The 22,443-nt window shown below is 34.0% G+C and overlaps 1 protein-coding gene across 8 annotated transcripts in view; it reads left to right on the forward strand.

The window, feature by feature from the left end:
• Window positions 1–22,414, forward strand: part of LOC127065041 (neo-calmodulin-like) — a 99,160-nt gene extending 76,746 nt beyond the window's left edge. For 6 of the 8 annotated variants that reach the window (XM_050996872.1, XM_050996874.1, XM_050996875.1 and 3 more), the window contains 6 exons: window positions 1,471–1,716; window positions 9,335–9,368; window positions 10,829–10,930; window positions 11,805–11,940; window positions 12,132–12,280; window positions 12,464–22,414. In XM_050996872.1, the coding sequence (XP_050852829.1) occupies window positions 1,471–1,716; window positions 9,335–9,368; window positions 10,829–10,930; window positions 11,805–11,940; window positions 12,132–12,280; window positions 12,464–12,495 (699 nt within the window). In that variant the 3' untranslated portion in view covers window positions 12,496–22,414. Of the gene's footprint in view, window positions 1–1,470; window positions 1,717–3,694; window positions 4,782–7,836; window positions 8,223–9,334; window positions 9,369–10,828; window positions 10,931–11,804; window positions 11,941–12,131; window positions 12,281–12,463 lie in introns of those variants that run through there. The other 2 variants (XM_050996877.1, XM_050996878.1) reach the window with 2 other exon arrangements.
• The last annotated feature ends 29 nt before the right edge of the window (window positions 22,415–22,443 follow it).

Raw genomic sequence — 22,443 nt, forward strand, 5'->3', positions numbered from 1 at the left:
GTATTAAATCGCCAGGCAGAAATTGTGTTAGAATTCGAACGTATCGCGATAATGCGATATTCGATAACGCCTTTGACAAATCCGTTTGCGTACTCCAATCTAAAATTTCTTCGCTGATTCAAAGAGATCCCGTCCTTGTGTCCCAACCGCTTTCACGTTGATTTATTTATAAAACGAAGTTTACTGCGAGTCGCGGGCGTTCGTTTGAAAACACTTTCGTCCGATTCGATTCTCGAGAAAGGGATTTATCGCGAAATATCGTGAAAAGAAAAGAAAAAAGAAAGAAAATACAAAAAATGAAAAGAAAGAAAATGATTCCTAGCGTTTCTGATTTTCTGATATGAAAGAGATTCCTGATCAGCGATGACCCACTTTTTGTATCTTTCTTGGTCGCATCGATCGTCGGAAATAAGATTACTTTTGCATTTTCTCTTTTTCATCGAATGTTTCCTTTGTCCAGATTTTCGGCGCAATTCTCATAGAAAAATTTGTTCGATAAGAATCGAACGTTCCGAACTTCCAATGACCGGAAAAATCAAGAAGACCTTCTTCCGTGAAAGATTCAAATTTGAATGAAAAATGAAATGGTGAAGCGCGCGTAGATGGTTTTCGCACGTTTCGTTGTCTAATATCGACACTATAAAACTTTTAAAAGATAAATGTTTACGCGTGATATTATATATTGTTTAGATTTCTGTTTCCGGTAGATAGTTTCGGGCCGACTCGATGATACCGACTCGTAAAAATGATTCATTTCAGAATAATAAGATTGGCAAAACTGCGGGCGCATATTTCGGGGGAGTTTTACGAGCAACATTACGATCATAAAGCGACGCGAATTCTTAAGTGTAGTGTGGAGAAGAAAACTCCATCCAATTTCTCACAGCTTATTCTTACGAGAGACAATAAAACACCGTTGGCAAATGAGGATTATTATTTCAAGCGGACAATATGGCCGCCCACGGTGATACCACCAACGTCTTATTTTTTTTCCGAGGTGTTCCCGACTACGGAACGAAAATTACGAGCCGATAATTTAAGCTCGTCGGTTTCGTTCTCGCTTGAAAATTTTCCCGCGTTTTTCTTTCTTCTGTTTTGATCGTCCTTGCTGATTCTTGCGGAATGAAATTTCATTTCGGGTGCTGTGACTTCACGCGAGCTTACACACGAGCAACGAATATAATCGAGTTATAAGTCTTTCATTCTCTTTTGAAACATTTCACAAATGGCGTAGCGTGTTTCAAATGGGAAAAAAAAGGAATTTTTATGCGATTTTAACAATATATTCTTGTTTTTCTGTTTCTTTTTTTCTCTCTTTCTTTTTTTTCATCGCACGCTCGACTATGCTCGACTATGTTCGAGGGAGTTAGGAGAAAAACTATGATATGGGTTCGACCCGTCTGATCGCTATCATTGTTCGAGTAGATCGTATCTTCGTGACATCTAACCAGTAATATTTTTCTCCATCAGGCACGCAACAAACCAGCCGATGGAGTTGGCCACGTGAATCAGAAAGGTGCGACGGGTCAAAAGGCACCGTTAGCTGCTGGACAAAAGGGGGCTCCTGGTGCCAAGGTCGCGACAAAGCCGGCGCAGAAGCCAACAGCTCAAAAAGGACAGGTCAAAGTCACCCCTAAGGCTGCCTCCGTTAAAACGGGAAAGAACAAAAAGAAAGGTCAGAGGCAACAGTACGATCTCATCGTCACCATAAATCTGGTAAGTTCGATGAAGATGAATAAAGTTTGAAGAAAGAGAGAGAGAGAGAGAATATAAAAGCATATAATTTCAATCTCATCGTGCTATATTAATTATGGGTCTTTAATATTCTTGCAATTTGCATATCAAACTTTTGAACCTTCGTCAAAGTAACAGGATGAATGGCTATGATGATAGTTATAATATATTTCGACAGCTTCGATTATTAAAACTAAATATAACAGTAGAGGAATAAAAAATAAAGAAAAAAAGTATACAAGAAAAATTATTCGTTGAAATCAGATTTAAAATAACTACGTAGTTTTGTGTGTGTGTGTGTGTGTGTGTGTATTATGTGCATGTGCGTGTAGTAAGTACTTGATATATGGGAAAGTATACGTCTGATCATAAATTTATTTATCTACTGAACGATCAACGTTTAATCGCCGATAAAACGTTTTGCTCGTAAAATTTTCAATAGGTATGTTATACGCTCTGTTCGTCAATACGAATTTGAAGTATCTCTTTTTTTGGTTTTTCTGTCAGCTCGAAACATAATTAATATTTCAAGGTCTATGTCTTAAGAAGCAATGATTAACGTTTCAGTGTATAAAAGTATTTATTAATAGAAAAAAATAATTCTTATTAATAGAAAAAAAAGTAAGTTATTTTAGTTTCTTTTCCATTCCTTTTTCTTTTTCTTTTGATAACAATTAATTTTATAATGAACTTATAATTAACTTAATTTAATGAAAGAAAATAAAAGGATGTTATTTGATGCATTGCAACGATCACGTACGAAATAGTATGGGTGTGTTTCGAACGTTTTAGCTTTTAAAGTTTGTGAAATTACTGTAACACACTTTGTATCGCATTAGTTTCTGAAAACGAGGCAAGCATATCTAATATGATCTAGGAAGCAGAAAGAAGCTAACGTCGAAACGAAAGCCGACAGATGGTACTACCGGATTAACGTGGAAAACATTTGCAACATACATAAAATTTATCGATGCCTTTGCTTAGCAAGGCAAAATGCAATTAAAATTTTTTATAATCCGAACTTCGTTAATTGATGCACTGTAACAACTGTGCCAGGGATAGTTACATAGTAGTTTCATTCCGTATGTTGCTCTAATGAAAAAAAAAATAAAGATAAAGTCGATCCTACGAAAATTCTCTATCGATATATCGTTAATGTAGATACATAGAAAGAGCATATGATATCTCTCATCGTTTATTTACAATCGAACGAGTATAATATCATTTTCATTGTTCAGACGTTGAAACATTATTTCGTGCTTTAGTAAACAAACGAGGAATTTAAATCCGGAAATGTTAATTGGATCGAACCATGACAGGTAATAAAACGATTCACAAGAATCTCGAATTTCTACGTCGCGTCATTCCAAAAATAGTTCTAGACAGCTTCCTATTCCTCTTCTTCTTCTTCTTCTTCTTCTTCTTCTTCTTCTTCTTCTTCTTCTTCTTCTTCTTCTTCTAGTACTACTACTACTTCTACTTTGTCTTCTTACAAACGTCTCGTTACAAACGAAGTGAAAGTTTCGATTTAAAGACAAAGTCTTTTTTAGAAGATGCTTTACCGAAATAGAATGGCAATCGATAATGTAAAATTAGATTGAAATGTTAAATATATATACATACATACATATATATATATATATCGATGTAATTTGTAAATCGATGTCTATCAATAAAAAGAAATTTTATGTATTATTTATGAATAGATTATAGATAGAGAATGAATGGATGGTACAAATTTTCATTTGTCATTCGACAAATTGTTACGTGTATTTACTTAACGTGTATTTATTTTAATGTGCATATACACACACGCATATATATATATATATATATATATATATATATATATATATATAAATTGTAAGAATAGAACAAAGAATGCATTGGTATGAATGAAATGTGTCAGTAGTAAAGATCAATGTTCCAACGGAAACAAGTGTAAATGACAAATCGATGAGAAATATGTTGTTGTTCCTTGTTAATCATCGTATACACGAGTCATTCGACGTTTGGCAATGAGCGTAGCGTTACACCGGCACATCGAAACGCTATTATAAGGAGAGAGAAGACACCGTCTGCCATTTTCTTGTTGCCAGTCGATCGTGGAGGGGCAATGACAGTTAAAAACAGCTGAAGGTTGACCAAAGACATATTCCGACATCTTTTGTCTTCGAACTAGTCGTTCTTATGTTAACGAAGGCGAATAACGCGAGTGAAAAGTTACGATGTGTAAATCGATGCGTCTAACGCCGTCCATTTTGAATGGAAATCAACGAAGTAGGACATTGATAATTTGAAGAAGACAAATGTATTAAGATTCTTCGAGAGAGGATCGTTTTCACGAAAGATACAAATAGAAATGAGAATAAGAATGAAATTGAAACTTTTGGATGACCATCCAAAATCTATAATAATGATTTAAGGGAAGATAAAAATAGAAAATAAAAGAAAATAGAAAAAGAAAAAACAGTAAAGTTTAAAAAAAGATATGGTTAAAGCTAGGTCTCTTTGGCGACTAAACAGTGATCTTAGCTCGAGCATAACGTCGGTAGTCCATAAATATTATTTTGGCTCGGGCCTGTGTTCGCACGAGCCTTGTCGTGAGTAATGTACGTCGACCTCTCACTGAGTGAAAGCGAACGAGAAGGTACTTTTCAAAAAATACGACGTTAATAACCTTCGAAATTAATAATAAAACGTGGAGGAACGAAGGTGAGAAACTGGACCGAAGGAGAAAAATCAAAGTGACCATATAAAATAAGTGTCCAATGTGAACAAGCTGATCGAGAAACCGATCGTAACTTCGACCCGTAAAGGATGCAGTAAAACGAGTGAATTATCGAGACAAGTGTCGCGAGACTTAGCGAGATATTTATGTGACTAAGAATTAAAAGAGAATTTCCTGTACTGTTAACGAAGAATAATATCCCAAGGAAAATAAGTCTTCCGGAAAGATGGCCGAAACGGAAAAGAAATATAGTTCGGCATATGGTAAACTAAGAAGATTGACTAGCACGATCGATTGTCAAACGAGACAAATTAGCGTAAGTCGATTAATTCGTAAGATGTTAATTAAAGAAGGAAAAGGAAAGAGAAAAAGAAAGAAAGAAAAGAAGAAAATCCGCTATGAACGTTTTCTCCAAATTACACATTCGCCAAATTTATTTACTTTTCCTTCCTATCGGTGCGGTCTTTCCGAGAGAAACGAATATTTTTCTACGTGCTTTTACCGTGCTCCCATTTCAGACTTTGCTCGTTCGTTCATTCTTTTTCTCTTTTAAAAAAAATCAAAGCTTCCTTTCCACTTTCTCACCATGTATGTGTGTGTGTATAAGCGCGTGTATGTGTGCATTAGCTTTCTACCGATAGAAAAAAATAATCACGATCGAAACAACGCATCGTAATTATGAACTCATTGAAAAGTTTCCTACCATTTTAACGAACTTATAAACATTCTCTTTTCTTTCTTTTATCTAATATAAATATATCTAATATAATTGCTCGATCAGTGAATTCAGAAAATGTCCGACGGTGACAATCGCCTCGTTACGCTTTTCGTCAAATAAATGCAAACGAAAAGAGAATTAGGAATAAATTGCAATTGTGCATAAATATCAGAGATTATTCATTGTGACGATATCGACGAGAATTAAAAAGCGGAATTTACTTATTTGTTAAATATATCCTATTTGCGTACTGATTAAATTGTTTCTGAAAAGTTGCGAAAAATAATTTCCATTTCCATTCCATGGAGAAATCTATGCAATGATATGTTTATATACTTACACAGTTTCCAGAAATATTCGAGGTAAAGACAACGGAGATCCGCGCGAAGAGACGTTTTAAGTTTAATGTTGAAACTCCGTGGAATTTCATAAACGTACATAAGTATAAACGAACGGTTATCTACAGTGGGATTCCACGAAGGTACCGATGCCTCTCAAACTTTTCATAAATTTATACGAATCTTTCTTCTTCCCTTTTACATCTTTCCTCTTTCTCTCTCTTACTCTCTCACTCTCTTTTCCCTCTTCTATTTCTATCCGAAACTCGCTTGAAAACGACATGACCCAAATCAAAGAGCTCGACCTTGCCAGCCTCTTTTCGAAGGAGAAACTCCGAGGGAAATATCGAAGTGTAGAAAAGCGAAGGGGGAAAATATCTCGATAGTATCTCGTCCTTTTCCCTTGAAACTCCAACGTCGAAGAGATATCTGAGTACTAGTTCACATAAGAAGAGAGAACGAGTTGTGCTCCTTTTCCCACAGTACTTACGATCGACACGATGCTCCTCTTTGATTCTCTTCTATCTACTTCCTTCATCCTTATCGTAAAGAAATCCCACCTTCACGGGTAAGATTATGAATCGAGAGCTAGCTGTAGTTAGAAATTTTATCAGTTCGAATCCTTCGACAGTAAGATATATCGCTGGATTATTGAGCATCAATGAATTACTTCGTACGAGGATTTTGGACTTATCTCTGTATGTATGTATGTATGTATGTATATACGTATGAATTTATGTAAGTATTGTATGTATATACGTATGTAAGTATATACGATTGTCAGTGAAAATGACAGATTGGCTCTAAGGACTAAGGACTAAGACTTACCTAATTAGTGTTCAGCTCTTGCACTGAACTGCAAGAGTGTATGCTTCTGAAGTATGCTTTCATTATACGAGGACATTGATTGAGAAACAACGTTGTAATCCGATTCGTTATAATTTAATGCAATTGCATCAAAGTATATGTACTTTACCGATTAGATTCTAAACTGAATTAGAATTCCATTCCAATCCTTATTCCATTTTCCAAGAATTTCAAATAGTACGTGAAAGTTTTACTCTCCGGAACGTACTAAGGAATTACTTGTTTCAAAGAAAATGATGAGACGTTTCAGATGTCGTTAAAATTTTCCCACCTCTTCTATCTTGTATTCAAAATTTTCCTCCTGGAAAATTCGATTTACTCGGTAACATTAGAACGACGCGATGTTAGAAAATTTTCTTGACCCGTTTAGTTTTAGTCGGTAAGATAGAAATTGTGCAAATATTTTCTTTTACTTCATTATTAATCCCCCATAGTTAATTACGTTAATTTACTTTCTCGAAGGAAAATTTTTCTTATGTTATCACAATGGAACTTTGCTTTTTTTCGAATTTCAGATTTCTTCTATCTTATCGATTAAATTAATTAACGACATCATAACATAAGGATAACATAAACAAAAATAATTAATTTTAATTAATTATCATTATTGTGCATATATGTCACATAAAATATCCGTATGTTCGTACACGTCATTTTCAAACTTCCGTGATTTTCGTAATCTCAAAGACGTTAACGTTCAATTTATGACTAGAATGTGTTCAAGTGTCTTACAAGTTTTCATTAAGAGATCATATTCCTTGAAGTCCTTTCTCTGAAGTTGACATATTCATTATAATATCTAGATTTAATAGGGTAAACGGAACAGAATAGAGGAGAAGCATTTCCCAAATGTTTTCACGATTAAAATCTTAATTCGATTCGCTTTATAAATTTAATGAAATACGTAAAGAAAAAAGTTTTAAAACTTCAGCACTTTTTCACAGAAAGTTCTTTCATTATCAAAATATCGAATGCTATACATATTTCATTAGCTAACTATAAGGATATTTTTATTGGACATATCAACCAATGTTATCGCAAAAATATTGCAACACGTTTCTGCGGTATTTTATAAAATATGAAGGTAAACTATCGTATTTTTCATCGAGTTCTGCACGCAACCTATTTCTCTCTGCTACCGTCGCTAGATTATCGCTAAGTTATCGTTAATCATATGAACAGTGAGTATTACAACGGAACGAACCGTGTTAGAATATTTAACATAAATTTATCATGGAATCGCAAAATGGATCGCAAAATTTCAATTGTATATCATTTTTTAAATAATATGGTTGTCCGAGTAATTTCAAGTTCCAATTTATAAAAATCAACTTAATATCGTGAATTTATTTTTCAGCGACATTTTTATAGTAAAAAAGAAAGAAAGAAAGAAAGAAAGAAAGAAAGAAAAAAAGATAACTAAAGACGCAAATTTTACTTTCAAACAGGGCTTGTATGACGAAGCGACCTCCTTGTTAAAATCGTGTCTACTAGTCAGTTGGCTTTTCGATGATGAGAACGACAAGGCGAGGCGTTATTATAAGCTACATATACCAGCCGATAGCATGTGTGTGACCTCTTAATTAGAGAACGAGCATCGTACCGAATTACACGGATGGGGATTCTAACGAAAGCCTACTACTAGGCAATCGGCCAAGAACCATCCTGTCTAGTTCGCTCGTTCCCTCTTCCGACGAAAAGACCAAGATCTATTCGAATTTAGTATCGCCTCAATAGCCACACTGTTATGGCAGATTCAAGGAAATACACATACGAATATCGTAAGCTTCGACGGCTAACAAATCAAATCGACTGTCAGATCAGAAATATCTCTGTGAGTGTTCTACTTTCGAGAAGTTGTGAAGCCATAAAAAGTGCTTTGTCTCTCTCTCTCTCTCTCTCTCTCTCTCTCTCTCTCTCTATCTCTTTCCCTTTCTCTTTCTCTCTTTCTTTCTTTCTCCTTTTTCAATCTCTATCGTTCGACCGAAAAAGCGCATCGGCTTTACTTTAGAACTGTACGAACCACAAGGACGAAACGTGGACACCGATATAATGGATATGGAAATGAAACCGTTCGCGATTGAACCGCAATATTTTTCCCAGCGAATACTGACAAAAGCATCCTGACAAGAAAGAAAAGAAAAATCGAACGTATGGGTTTACATGTCTGTGACATCTCCATTTCGTCCTTTTTCGATATAAACTTTCCCGTTATTAAAAGCTCGAAAATACGAAAAGATCGTTATCCTTCTATCTAGTAAAAATGAGAAACAAGCGGATAGGATCCATTGTATCGGTTTTTTTCTCTGTTTTTTTTTTTTTTTATTGTGTCTCAGGAATCATTTGTCGTGTATTTTCCTTTTTTCTTTTTTTTATACTCTTCTTTTTTAAGTTCCTACCTTAATCAACGTAACAAAATCGACATCGAAACGTCTTTTTCTTAGGATTTCTTAATCCTACGAATGAGTCAATATAGTCTCATTGATAATAACAAAATGTAAGCTTTCGACAAACATTAATACCGATTTAGCGTGCGAAATACAGGCGTGCGCGTGAAAGTGGTATAAATCGACATAATAATGACGGTATTCGCAAGTCAGAGCGCCGTCGTTAATTACGCGAACTTTACGAACGTCGTGCCACGCCCACTTGCTTGATTATATGCTTGTTTAGAACACGAACTGTCCCTCTCACTCCCTGTCTCTCTCTCTCTTTCTCTCTCTCTCAATTCCGATTTTAGCTTTACGTTGGTTTACGAGAACGCGTTTCGGTAGTAAATAGAAGTTGTTGTTTCTACGTAGTAATAATCATTTCTCCGTAAAACTTCCCTTAGGAGTAACATCTCTATTTTCTAAAAGATTATTTTACGCTCGTTGGAATAATGCAAATGTGTTCATTTTTCTTTTTTTTTTTTTATTTTTTTTTTCTTCTCTTGCTTTGTTTCAGTCCGAGTATGGTCTCACGGAAGATCAAGTGGCTGGTAAGTTTGATATCATTATTTAATTATAAGTAATTCTTTGATCGTGAATGATTATTTGTGATTTGTCATTAACAAAAATTTTGGCTTGATTACGTAGCGAGAAAAATACTGCAGCTAGATTTCTCCGGTAGCCTCTATTTCGCTTTTGCATTCAGCTCAAGTATTTACATATGCAAATGTATGTAGTAATGGTGCAGCGCGTTGACTCGCCACTCGGTTGGCCACTCCTCGTACTTTTCTTTCTCTTTTGAACGTACCTACGTGAATACGCGTATATGTATGTATGTATATATGTATGTATTTATGTATGTATGTACGTACGTGGGACTTTTTCAAGGTTTTCCTAATTTTCATGCTGTACAGCAAAGCGTATTCGGCAGCAAGTTTTTTAATTACGAAAACGTTCGATATTTTTCAGCTGGCTAAGCGAAACGTAATCTCGTCTGCGAAAGCGGAATTAAGAACACATAGCGTTTTTTCTCTGGAGTTCGTCAAAGTTCCGTTGCATTTGCGTTTATCCCTTCAGATTACTAATTCGGTTTCGTTTCGTAAACGAGCGAAGGACGAAAATATTTCTTTTTCCTTTTTTTTTCTTCTTTTTTTTGCTTAAAATCTTTTTTCCTTTCTCTGCGTACGAGGGAAAGAAAAGAGGAAAAAAAAACGTAAAGAATTTCTTAATTTTTAATCCTTGGTGAAAATCCCAGCCGAGGTTTGTAGTCCATTATGATTTTAATTATAACAGTACGCCGAGGTTTTAGTATAGACGGAGAAAGCAATTAACGAACCAAGGAAATGGTTCTTAATCGCGAAAACAAAAAGTACATCGTTTTTTCCTCGCAAGCCGATATCGTTGCATTTGCGGCGCATGTTGCTCGTTTCAATAAAATCTTGCGGACTTTTTGTCTTCGGCGGCACATAGCCAGAGATCGAATCGATTAAATTCGCGTGTCTTCGAAGGATGAGAAAAGAAACGTCGTCCGACGTTTGCTATTTTATAAAGTCATGAAATGGGAATTAGATAAAGTATATGTATGTATGATGTGTGTTACGGATCTCGCGTATATTTTCTCCGACGATAGTAAAAATCCATATCTATAGACTGACGAATTTTTATTTTTTTTCTCCTCTCTTCTTCCTACGTATCGATACACTCGCTACGTATTCATTTTATTAATAGCAATACTTACAATATTATCTACATATCCGTGAAATTCTAATTGGCAGTAATATTAATACATTCAACTAATTAATTAATGAATGCAATACATTAATTGATATAACAATGAGCAAATATAAACGTTTAATCTATAGTAGTAACACTAATAAATTAATGAATATAATGGCTTGAATAATATCATCGAGTAAGTACCTAATTATATCGATTATTTATTTTTGTTTATATTTCCTAAGCACCCACCACCCACTTACCCATCTATCCAATCTCCTTTTATTCTTTACAGAATTCAAAGAAGCATTCATGCTGTTCGATAAAGACGAGGATGGGACAATCACCATGGCGGAACTTGGCGTGGTCATGCGATCTTTGGGACAGAGACCGTCCGGTGAGTAAGAACGCTTTTTATGCGGACGTACGATTTATGTTTATGCGTATCGCGTGCACGAGTGCACAAATATTCGGACGACGGCATCGTTATTCGTAGGCCAGAAGGTAAATACGATCTGGCTTTACGCCATGCTCTCTGATGAAAGCTTTGCCTGGGCAAAATATCTTTACTGTGCGGTAAATCTCGAAATCTTTTTATCTCTTTTACTTTCCTTTACAATTATCCGTATGAACCAATCAAGAATTATCAATATATCGTTACTGTTATTTTCTTCGTTATTTATTTATTTAACGAATGCTTGTGTATAATAATGGATTATTTACGAATAGTAAAAGCATCTAAAGAGAATAAAATAATGTATGCGATATAACTATATATAATAAGAGTGAAACGTCTAGGAAAATCTAAGAGAGTTTATCTAACGAGATAGAAAAAAAGTTATCAATGAAATCCTCGAGTTACTACATAAAAAGTTGATAAACGAAAAAGTTGTCTTTTCCTCTCTTGAAAAATTTTACGTAATGATACAGAGAATACTTTGTTATATACTGATAGTTCATTAATATTTTCTTTATGATTTTATTCAGTATAGACAAAAGAATGAAATTATATGTCCACAAAACCTGGACAGTTCATTTAGCAAGAAAAATCGTTTCTGAGAGTTATATTCCTACAAATCGAGCGAGTTCACTTTGATCGTGTAACAATTTTATTATCTATAGAAATTTATATATATATATATATATAATATATAATTCTTACTCGTGACATTTCGTTTTTAATCAAAAGTAATTGAAAAATAATAATAGAAAATTTATCGAGTTGAACATCGCAATTAGAGAATTTGTATGATATTCTCTATGCATTTTAGATACGGAACTACGAGATATGGTGAATGAAGTGGATCAAGATGGTAATGGTACCATCGAGTTTAATGAGTTCCTGCAAATGATGTCAAAGAAGATGAAGGGAGCAGACGGGAAAGACGAACTACGCGAAGCGTTTAGGTGATTCTCGAGCTAATCGATATTTACGAAAGTCGGTTGTGCCACTAGAGAATTCTTTTTCCCTCTCGTTTCTTTCTTTTTTCCTTTTGTTTTCTTTCTTCTTCTTTTTCTTTTGTTTCCCGTTCTTCCTTCCCCTCATCCACTTTTCTTTTCTTCCGGAAATTAATTCGATAATTATTTCCGTCATACAGGGTATTCGACAAGAACAAAGACGGCCTGATCTCATCGAAGGAATTACGGCACGTAATGACGAATCTCGGTGAAAAATTATCGGAGGAAGAAGTCGACGACATGATCAAGGAGGCGGATCTAGATGGCGATGGGATGGTTAACTATGAAGGTAATTATTTTTAATGACTTTCGAAAATCGTTATCATGAGTCGACAATGAATGTCCTCGTTTAAAAAAGAAGAAAAAAAAAAGAGATTAAAAAGCCAGAATAAAAGAAAAAATTGGCTAAAGACTCTGCAACGATTTTCCATCAATACAATAGCCAAGCTATATATACTAAATATTCTTTCAGAATTCGTGACAATTTTGACGTCGAAAAATTAATTCGTTAGTCGTCTTACTCGACGACGATATTGACGGAGAAGAAGAAAAAGAGAAGGAAGCACGCAAAGTTCCTCGCCAGGATCGTAGATAGAAAGAAGGATGTTTATCGCGATATCCCAGCATTCAGCAGCAGCAGCAGCAAAAGAAGCAGCCACAGCAGCAGCAATGTCAAAATCATCGTTCTAAAAGCAACTAAACGAGCGTGTCGAATCGATCGAAAATTCTCATCGAATTTATCGATTCTTCGCGCGAGAAATTAAAGCAAACAAACAAAAAAATAAAAAAGATTAAACCAAAAATAAGAAAAAAAAAATAAAAAAAAACATTGAAACAATACGATGACGTTCGCCGATCTTTTAAAAGAAAAGCATGTGTCCGCAAGCGCGAAAAAGACACACACACACACACATTATATACACGGTACACGAAGAAAGACGATACGCGTACACACCTCGCTTCCTTCGAAAGGAAATGAAGAAAATAAAAAGAACGAAGAAAATCCAGAAAGATTCTCAAATAAGAACGAGTCTATGAAACGAAAGAAAAAAAGAAAAAGAGAGAGAGGGAGAGAGAAAGAAAAAGAAGAAAAAATGGAATTAACAAAGCGAGGTGGTCGTTCCCGAAACAATCAACTGAGCTTCGTTTAACGTTTACCTACTCTACTTAATGCTAAAACATAAAAGAATAGTTGTTACGAGTATCGTTTAGGAAGAATTCAGATAAAAGAGAAACACCCCTCAATCCAAACCCTCGAATCCTTTTCCCTTTTTTCCTACCTCTCTCCCACTCCTCGTCATCTTTAATAATTAGTACGATTTATGATGTGAGAAAAACTAAAATTATAGTTAGGTCGTGTAAAAGCGGGTTTATTATTAGCATATGCGGTTGCCGTTTACGTATGCTATTATTTCCCAGGAGCAAACTCATACCCTCTCGAGGCATGTGTGTTACCGCTAATTTCCCTCCCATTTCTCTTATCCACAAGCGTTTCCCCATCCTTCACCAACTCTCTCTTCCTTAGATTATATATGTATATTCTTGGTGGACGAAGTTAATATAAGTTTAATGAGAAAGAAGAGGAAGAAATAAAAAAGAAAAGAAGAAGAAGAAGAAGAGATAGACAAGGAATAATAATAATAATAATGATAATAATAATAAAAAAAAAATAGAAAAAGAAACCAAAAACAAAAAAGATGAAGATTACGATAAGAAGGATCGATTTGGAATATTATCGCTTATCAGGTTCGATTCGCTTTTTCGAGTGACTTGAGCGTGAGAGCGTGCAGCTATAGCCGACATTTTTACAGTAAAAATAATTACAAGGAAGGCAGCCGCAACCTCGGACGGCAGACTACTAATACTACTACTACCACTTACTACTATTACTACCAATACTACTACTACTATTATTATTACTCTATTATTACTATATTACTATTTCGGTAATATTGCGAGCAGCAGTTTTTTCAAAGGTGTTCAAACGTCGTTGTCAATCGCATAGCCCCCTTTATATCCGACGAGGAAAAGAAGTTATCAGAATGTTAAAAGAATACTACGAGCAAGTTGATCGCCTTTTTCTCGGGTATATATATATATGTATATATATATATATATATATATATATATATATATATATATATATATATATATATATGTATGTATGTATGTATGTATGTATGTATGTATGTATGTATGTATGTATGTATGTATGTACAAGACTTTGATTAAAAGAAAAAATAAAAGAGAAGACAAAAAAGTGAGAGAAGAAGAGAGAGAGAGAGAGAGAGAGAGAGAGAGAGAGAGAGAGCGCGACAAGTGGAGCAGATTTCCTCAAAAACGTGTATAGATAAAAATATAGCAAAGGGTCTACAGTACGCACAAGTTTCAGCTTTCTCGCTTTATAATAAAAAAAAAAGGACATAGAAACAAAAGTAACTAGAAGAAGAAGAAGAAGAAGAAAAAAGTAATAAAAAATAAAAAAGAGAGATAAAAAGATCCTAGTTTTCATCTCGCTCATTGTTAATGTTTCGTATGCCACGCTTGATGAAAGGGCAAACCTGGAGAGAGAGGAAGAAAGAGGAATATAGGGAAAGGAGAGTGAGAAAGAAAGAGAGAAAAAGAGAGAGAGAGAGAGAGAGAGAGAGAAAGACGATCAAAGAAAAACGACGTGCTTCCTTCGAGAAAAGAAGAGAACGGGAAAAAGCAGGTAGAAAAAGAAGAAAAATAAAAGCTTTCTCCTTCTGCTTTAACCTCTGCCGTCGCTAAATTTGTCTCTTCTTCGTTTGCGAAATTATCAGCAAAACGTGTCCCCTGACAATTTGCGGCAAAAGGTGATCAAGGACAACACGCTCGACGCTCACTATCCTCCTCTGTCTCGATGTTCGAACCGTGAAAAAAAAAGAAAAAAAAAAGAAAAAAAAAGAAAACCCAAGAAGAATGGAGCATATTTATGATTATATTATACATAATTGTATTGATCGTGCACACCTCTCCCATCTCTGGCTCTAAAATTCCTTAGAGAAGTACCACTCCCGTGCAGTTCGTCATTCTTGTCCCTTTAGTTAAAAAATCATTAAATTGTAGAACTATTATTAACAAGAAGACGTTAGTTTGAGATACTAGAGACAGATCCATAGTCGTAATAAAATACGTACACGTAAAAATACAATAAAATTGCATTATACACCTATGTATCTATATTGCATCTATTATATATATATATATATATATATATATATATATATATATATATATATATATACACACACACACGCATATACAGATGTTGTTATCATAAAGCCAGACAAGGTACATTTTATTGAATTATATTCATATATTTAGTATAACACAAACAAATAAAAAAAAACAAATTACCACTAATATATATACACACACACATGCATTACATATATACGTAAATTATTATTATTATTATTATTATTACATATATGTATATGTATACATATATATAAACAAAAAAAATATATTATATTATATACACGATAGTAGTGTACGTCGGTGGTATACTGGCATTGATATTTTTATGGTTTTAAACAAAAATAGTTCAAAAACGAGAGCGAAAGGAAGAGCGAAAGAGAAAATGTGTGTGTATGAAAGAAAAAGAGAAAGAGAGAGAAAGAAAGAAAGAAGGGAGAAAAAGGAAAATAACTCCGACTTTTATGCGAACGGTATAAAAGGCGTTTGTAAAATTAACCCAAAAAAGAAAAGATTTGGGCGAGAAATGAGGGAACGAGCGTAATACGTAAATAAGTACGTATTATTATCACAAGTGTATTTTCGTGATAATCTACTTCTTGTATCACGATAACGAAAGAATGTACGAAAAAGCGAATATTGTCTACATATTAAAAATGAGATAATATTGAAAAGATTAAACGTGGATTATTGTTGAGTCATCGGTGATGTTTATAGCGCGGTGATTTCACGTACATACATAGATAATAGACAATAATTAAGTTCTTTAGTTTTAGGAAACACGTTACATACACATACTTACATACATAGAGAAAAAGAAAAATTAAAAGGAAAGAAAAAAGGGAGAAAGAGAGAAAGAGAGTATGATAGTGTCGATTATAATTATTAAAAAGACAAATGGAATGCTCGAACGCTAGGTAACGTAAGTATTTACTGCACACGCATGACTGCGTATTTCGTATTATTTTTCTTTTTGTTTTTTTTTCTCCCAGACTGTTTATTACAAAGAGATGATAATAATGGCGAGAAAAGAAAGATATAAAAAGAGATAACAAGAAAGAGCAAAATAAAATATTAAAAGGATTTCTTTCCGATACGATTTATTTCTCTTTTAGAAAAAATGACTCGCCTTTTATCGTTCAACGCTTTTAGCCACTTTCTTTTTTGGGTTAATATCGATATCATGTTTCTAAAAAAACCGTGCGAAATCTTTGAGAAGATAAGAGACGATATGTAAAAAGCACAGAGGAAGAAGGAGAGAGAGAGAGAGAGAGAGAGAGAGAGAGAGAGAGAGAGAGAGAGAGAGAGAGAGAAAGTAGAGACAACAGACGTATTTCGTTAATATTATGATCGTCGTTTACTAGTCATTCTCGTATCCGCGTTTTATGCTCACAGATTGCATCTAAATATCCATTAAGTTATTCCTTTTCTTCTTTATCTTTCTATCAAGATTAATATCGTTCGAGCGAAAACGTAGCTTTTTCATTACCAAAAGATTTTCACGTACACGCGAGATCATAATCGACATAATTCGTGATTTCCTCGTACGATTTTTTTTTCATTGATACATATGTAATTTACTTACAAGTATAAAATTAATTGATTAATTAAATTCTAATAATAATACATTTATATAACGCGGTGAGCTCGTAAACGACGTGTGACTTTATACCCTATAGTAAAGGTTACGGCTGTGTGTAATAATAACGAGAGTGATGGAAATAACATATATAAATAAATGAAATTTACAAGAGGAAAAAAAAAGAAAAAGAGCAAAAAAAAGAACAAAAAAGAAAAAAATCAGAAAAAAAGGAAGAAAAAGAAACAAAAATATAAGAAGATGCAAATGAAGAGATAACATAAGAAGAGCTTGATAAAAAACTGTCACAAATAGTAATGTATAACGTCCCGAAGACAATATAGGTATTTCTCTAACGATTTCTATGTGCGAAACAAAGCTTGACTTGAATCGCGTTGATGGCCTACGTTTTTTTATCAGTCGTTTTAATCGGATCGATTCCGTTTGTCGTGGAATCGCGAGTATTAGAACGATAAATCAAAAGCAAAGAAGTATAGAAGCGAGATATTTTCGTTAATTATTTTTTTCGTGAAAGTACAACTATCGAGAAGATATTCCGCGATTTTCACGATACGGACCGACTCCCGATGATATCGAATTGGAAATTTTATCCTCGCATTTAAACGCACGATCTCTCGTAACGCGTTCGTGTGCTTCGCGCTCTAATCGCCGATTTTTCTTTTTCGCTACGGGCGATAAATTTTGCTTTAAATAGGGTAACAACGTTTCTTCTTGTCTTTACGTTATTGAACTTTGATATGTGTGTATGTGTGTACGCCTTATTTAAATAGATTATAGTTAAATGCATACCAAAAGAAAAGCAAAATTTATTGCTTCGAGTTGAAAGCATCGATTTTGAATATAGAGAGTGAAAGAGAGAGAGAGAGAGAGAGAGAGAGAGAGAGAGAGAGAGAGAGAGAAAGAGAGAGAGAGAGAGAGAAAGATGTGTGTCTGTGTGTGAAAGAGAGAGAGAGTGCAAGGAGGAGAGAGAGAGAGAGAGAGAAAAAGAGAGAAGGAAAAACAAGATTTCGTTATACAGCTGCATAAAAGTGAATAGAATATTTTTATAAGTCGTTTCTTGCTCCAGATCCTAAGCATACATAAATTAATTAAAAATAAAGAAAAAAGAAACATAAAAAAGCTATACCTACTTGCTAAGTTTTTCATTGTACGTTCACCATTGTACTATATATATCTTTTGCATTGCATAGAAAAAAGTGTTGCATATTGTATTATATATATCATTCTATATATCAAAGATTATCTTTGATATAAAAGTTCGTGCATCGATCACTGCACCCTTATATATTATTGTTATTATTATTAATGTTATTATTATTATTATATCAGTAAATATATCAGTGCTTGTAGAGTGTATGTATGAGAGAGAAAGAAAGAATGGGAGAGAGAGAGAGAAAGAGAGGGAGAGAGAGAGAGAGAGAGACAGAGAGAATACACAAGTCTTCCTTTGAATGAATATTTCGAAGATCGAAAATTAAGATATCTTTCTTTCTTCGATATTTCCCTTTCCAATTTATATCATACGAATCGATTATTCTTCTCAATATTTTCCTCTTTTTCATCCTTCGAAAAATTCTAAAATCTTAGGTAAAGAAAATTTCGAATCTCTTTTTTGGCTCGCCGTTCATATTATATTTCTAACATCTTTTTTTACTCTTAGTTTATGAAAAAAAAAGAAATCGGTGCCAATCATTTTCCCGTATGGACATACGAGAGTATATCGACGTTCTTTGCTTCCTTTACTTTATTTTTCTACTCTTTTTCTGTTTCTCTCTCCTCCCTCCCTCCCTCCCACTCTCTCTCTCTCTCTCTCTATCTCTCTTTTCGCGAGAGAGATCAAAATTTATGCGAGAAGTAAATGTATCAAAGATAAATCCGATGAACGTAATGCGACCTTTTTAGATTCTTACGTTAAATGTATTGATCGCATGTAACTTTTGTAAAACCGTCCTTCATCTCCGTTTCTTCATCTCTCCGTCCCCACATCCTTTCAGCTTCCTCGATTTTCTTCACTAACATATCGTTCTTGTTTAGTCGGTCACGCTAATGAAATAAATGGGAAGGCACAGTGGTGAATGGCGAGATAAAAGGAATTTAGTCGATATCAAAAGAAAAAAAAAACGCAAGAGTAATCAAATAAACGTACGTGTAAAGTCGATAGATTGTATATTTGTGAGAGAATCTGATATATAACGTTAGATGTTTAATATTTATAATTATAAAAATAAGTGTAAAACTCTACTAGGTTTTATCAATCGAGAGATCTTTTTCGCAAAGATAATATAATTATTGAGAAAGAAAACGAGAGTGTGAGAGAGAAAGAAAGAGAGAGAGAGAGGAAGAGAGAGAGAGAGAGAGAGAGAGAGAGAGAGAGAGAGAGAGAGAGAGAGAGATCACGAAAATGATCTCGTCGATCGAATTTATTCTTTAGACAAAACGTAATTATACTTGTTAAGTTTTACGTTTGGCGATGTAAAACCTCTCGCGTTGATTATATTATCGAATCGTGAACGTGCAATCGCGTAGGCTATCGAACGAGTAATAAAAATAAAAAAGAAAGAAAGAGGGGAAAAAGGAAAGGAAGAAAATCATTCGACTATTGTTTATGTTTATGATCGAGAGAAATTGCGCGGGCCGCAAACGAGCGGGAAATTTGAAACGACGAAAAAAAAAACAATTAAAAGTATTTCTATCTTTATAATCGGGATTGAAAAGTTTCAAGTGTTCTCCAATGTGATCGATAGTTAAAACGATAGACGAAGAGAACTCGAACCTCGCGTTGAATTTCGCGTCGTCCGTGATCATTTTTGTTCCCCATTATAATGATTTTCTATGATCGTTCTTCAACTACTTCCCATGTAGTTTATTTGCCTACGCGTAAACGAACGATTCGATTTAATACGATAATAAAAAGCAGCTGCGGTAGAAAAGCGAAACGATCGTAACGACTGCCGTATTGAGTGATAGAAGACAAAGAGGGATGATAAAGAGATTTAAAAAAAAAAAAAGAAATATGAGAAACACAAACACGTCTTTCATTATTATATTAGAGATTATGATAATGAGCGTATTACATCGTGCGTATTATATCCGTCATATAAGAGTGGAGATTCGTAAATGTTTAATAAGCGTTTCGCGATGATGAACCTTAGACTTTGAGGATCTACAAATTTTTCTTTCTTTTTCTATTCATTAATTTGTCTGAAAAATCTAAATCTTTTTTCGACGTCCTGAAAGAATCGTTACATTGCTATTATTATTATTATTATTATTATTATTATTATTATTATTATTATTATTATTATTAGTTCGTTGCTTTTTTAATTATTATATATTATTGTTACTATTGTTATTATTTGTCATCGAACTTTTAAGGTTTAAAGAGACTGCGATAATATAAGACAGGATATAAGTATTACGCGTTAATAGGAGAAGTATTATAATGGAGGTGTATTAGACATATATAGGATATCATTTGTAAGTACACGAGCACGAGCTTGTTTTACTATGACAATGATGACAATGACAATTATGATTGACGATAATGACGAAAACAAAAACGAAGACGATGACGATGACGATGACGATGACGATGACGATAACGATAACGATGACAATGATGATAACGATGATAATGATTATGATAATGATGACAACGACGATGACGACGACGACGACGACGATGACGATGATGATATCGCACTGTGAATGAAATATTTATATTTTTACTTAAGAAATGGCTCTAATAACGTTTCTAACGATTCATCCCCGCAAGACGGGGATTTTCATAATCTTATTTTTCTAGAGTAAATATCGAAATAATTATTATTATGTTATGACGAAACGTGTTAATAAGATACGATAAAAAGTAAGCTGCTGAAAGGAGAACACACAAATCAGAATAAAGAATATGCGTGTTTGTTTATGTGTGTGTGTATTGATCAAAAGAAAGAAAGAGAAAGAGAAAGAGAGAGAGAGAGAGAGAGAGAGAGAGAGAGAAATATTAAAAAAAGGAAAAAACGAATGTATTTCCCGTTTAGCATGACGCAGCTACATGTAGAATTTTCTTCGAAAAAAAGTTGTGTCGATATATCCCACACATATATATGTATATACACATGTATATACATACGTCTACGTTTTTACTATGTCTCACATGTTTATTCGACAGTAAGAAACTGACTTTAACGCGCTGTATACGTTTCGCAAGGCGCTTCCAATCGATCTACAAGAGCGACGTTTAAATGCCACCCTCTTGTGGATCGTACGTCGTCAAGTTTATCCTAACAAATCTTAAATTTAACGCGCGTACACATTTCTTTCGTTATTGTTGCTTTTCACGAAGGAAATCGATTCTAATTTCTAATCCTATCGTGTTTTACTTACAATATTAACTATTCTTCTTTTCTTTTTTCTTTTCAAGCGCGATTCGTCGATTTAAAATAAAAAAAGAAATGTTAGAAAAGAATGAATATAAGAAATTAAAAAAAGAAATGTTCGAATTTGTAGACCCTATTCAAATGAGAGTGCGAAACATGACCAGATGCGTGAAAATAAAGCGATTCGATAAGTCTATTGCTGGGATAGAACAGCTGCGCAAATTAAGAACGAGCTCTTCTATCACACACACACAGAGATGCATATATATATATATATATATATATTTGTATGCATCATACGTACACGCATAGAAATATCATACATATGTACGTTTGAAACGTTACGTGCTTTTACGTGTATAAGATGGCTAAAATAAAAGCTATGCTGGCTACATAAATACACGCGCCTATAATGCCGTCGCTTGGATATATACGAGTAAATACATTACGTACATACATAACCGAAGATGTATACAGCGCGTATTCCTACGTTAATTAATTAAATGGCCTGGTAGATTCGCAAAAATAGAAAAGTAACATTGGCTATCGATTACGATACAGAAAATAAATTGTTGTTTGTGAGAAATTTTAATCGAAATGAAAAGACTTCGTTTGCGAGCTTTTCGATCGTCGGGGAAAGTTCAAACGTTCATACTATTTATCGTTCGTGAGCGAAATCAAAGAAGAGAACGAGACGTCAAAAATAATCCATATTATTATTGGCCATCGAACGTTTCCGAGTATGTTTCATTGATCGTTCGTTTTCGTAATCCACCAACGTACAGAACATAGCTATATTTAAATATCAAAATTCCTAATGTTCGTTAATTTCCTTTAACAATGCGCTCCTCAATTTCTCTAAACTACGTTACCTGCGAATGAATGTTTCTATTCGAATCTGCTCCACTCACGTTTCGTCGTAAAGTGGAAAAATAAAAGATAAAAGATGACAAAAAAGAAAACAAAAAAAGGATGAAAAAGCATTAAAGATAAAAAAAGGAAAGAGAAAGAAAAAAAGAAAAGCGAGGAGATGAAGAAATTAATATCTGTAGAGACGGAAACTGTCGTGCAAAAGTAAAGTATGTGTGATGTTAGACGTATACAATCATGTTACGTGTAATGTTGTGTACCGTAAGATTAGTCGATATAAAAGGTGGTGGTGTGTACTGATGGAATGTAATACATGTAATCGAGTTACCCCTAAATACAGCCATTTTATAATGGATGTTGATATTCAAATCAATGCTGATACTC

This window comes from Vespula vulgaris, chromosome 7 (assembly GCF_905475345.1).
Source record: "Vespula vulgaris chromosome 7, iyVesVulg1.1, whole genome shotgun sequence".
In the NCBI taxonomy this organism is placed as follows: Eukaryota; Metazoa; Arthropoda; class Insecta; order Hymenoptera; family Vespidae; genus Vespula; species Vespula vulgaris.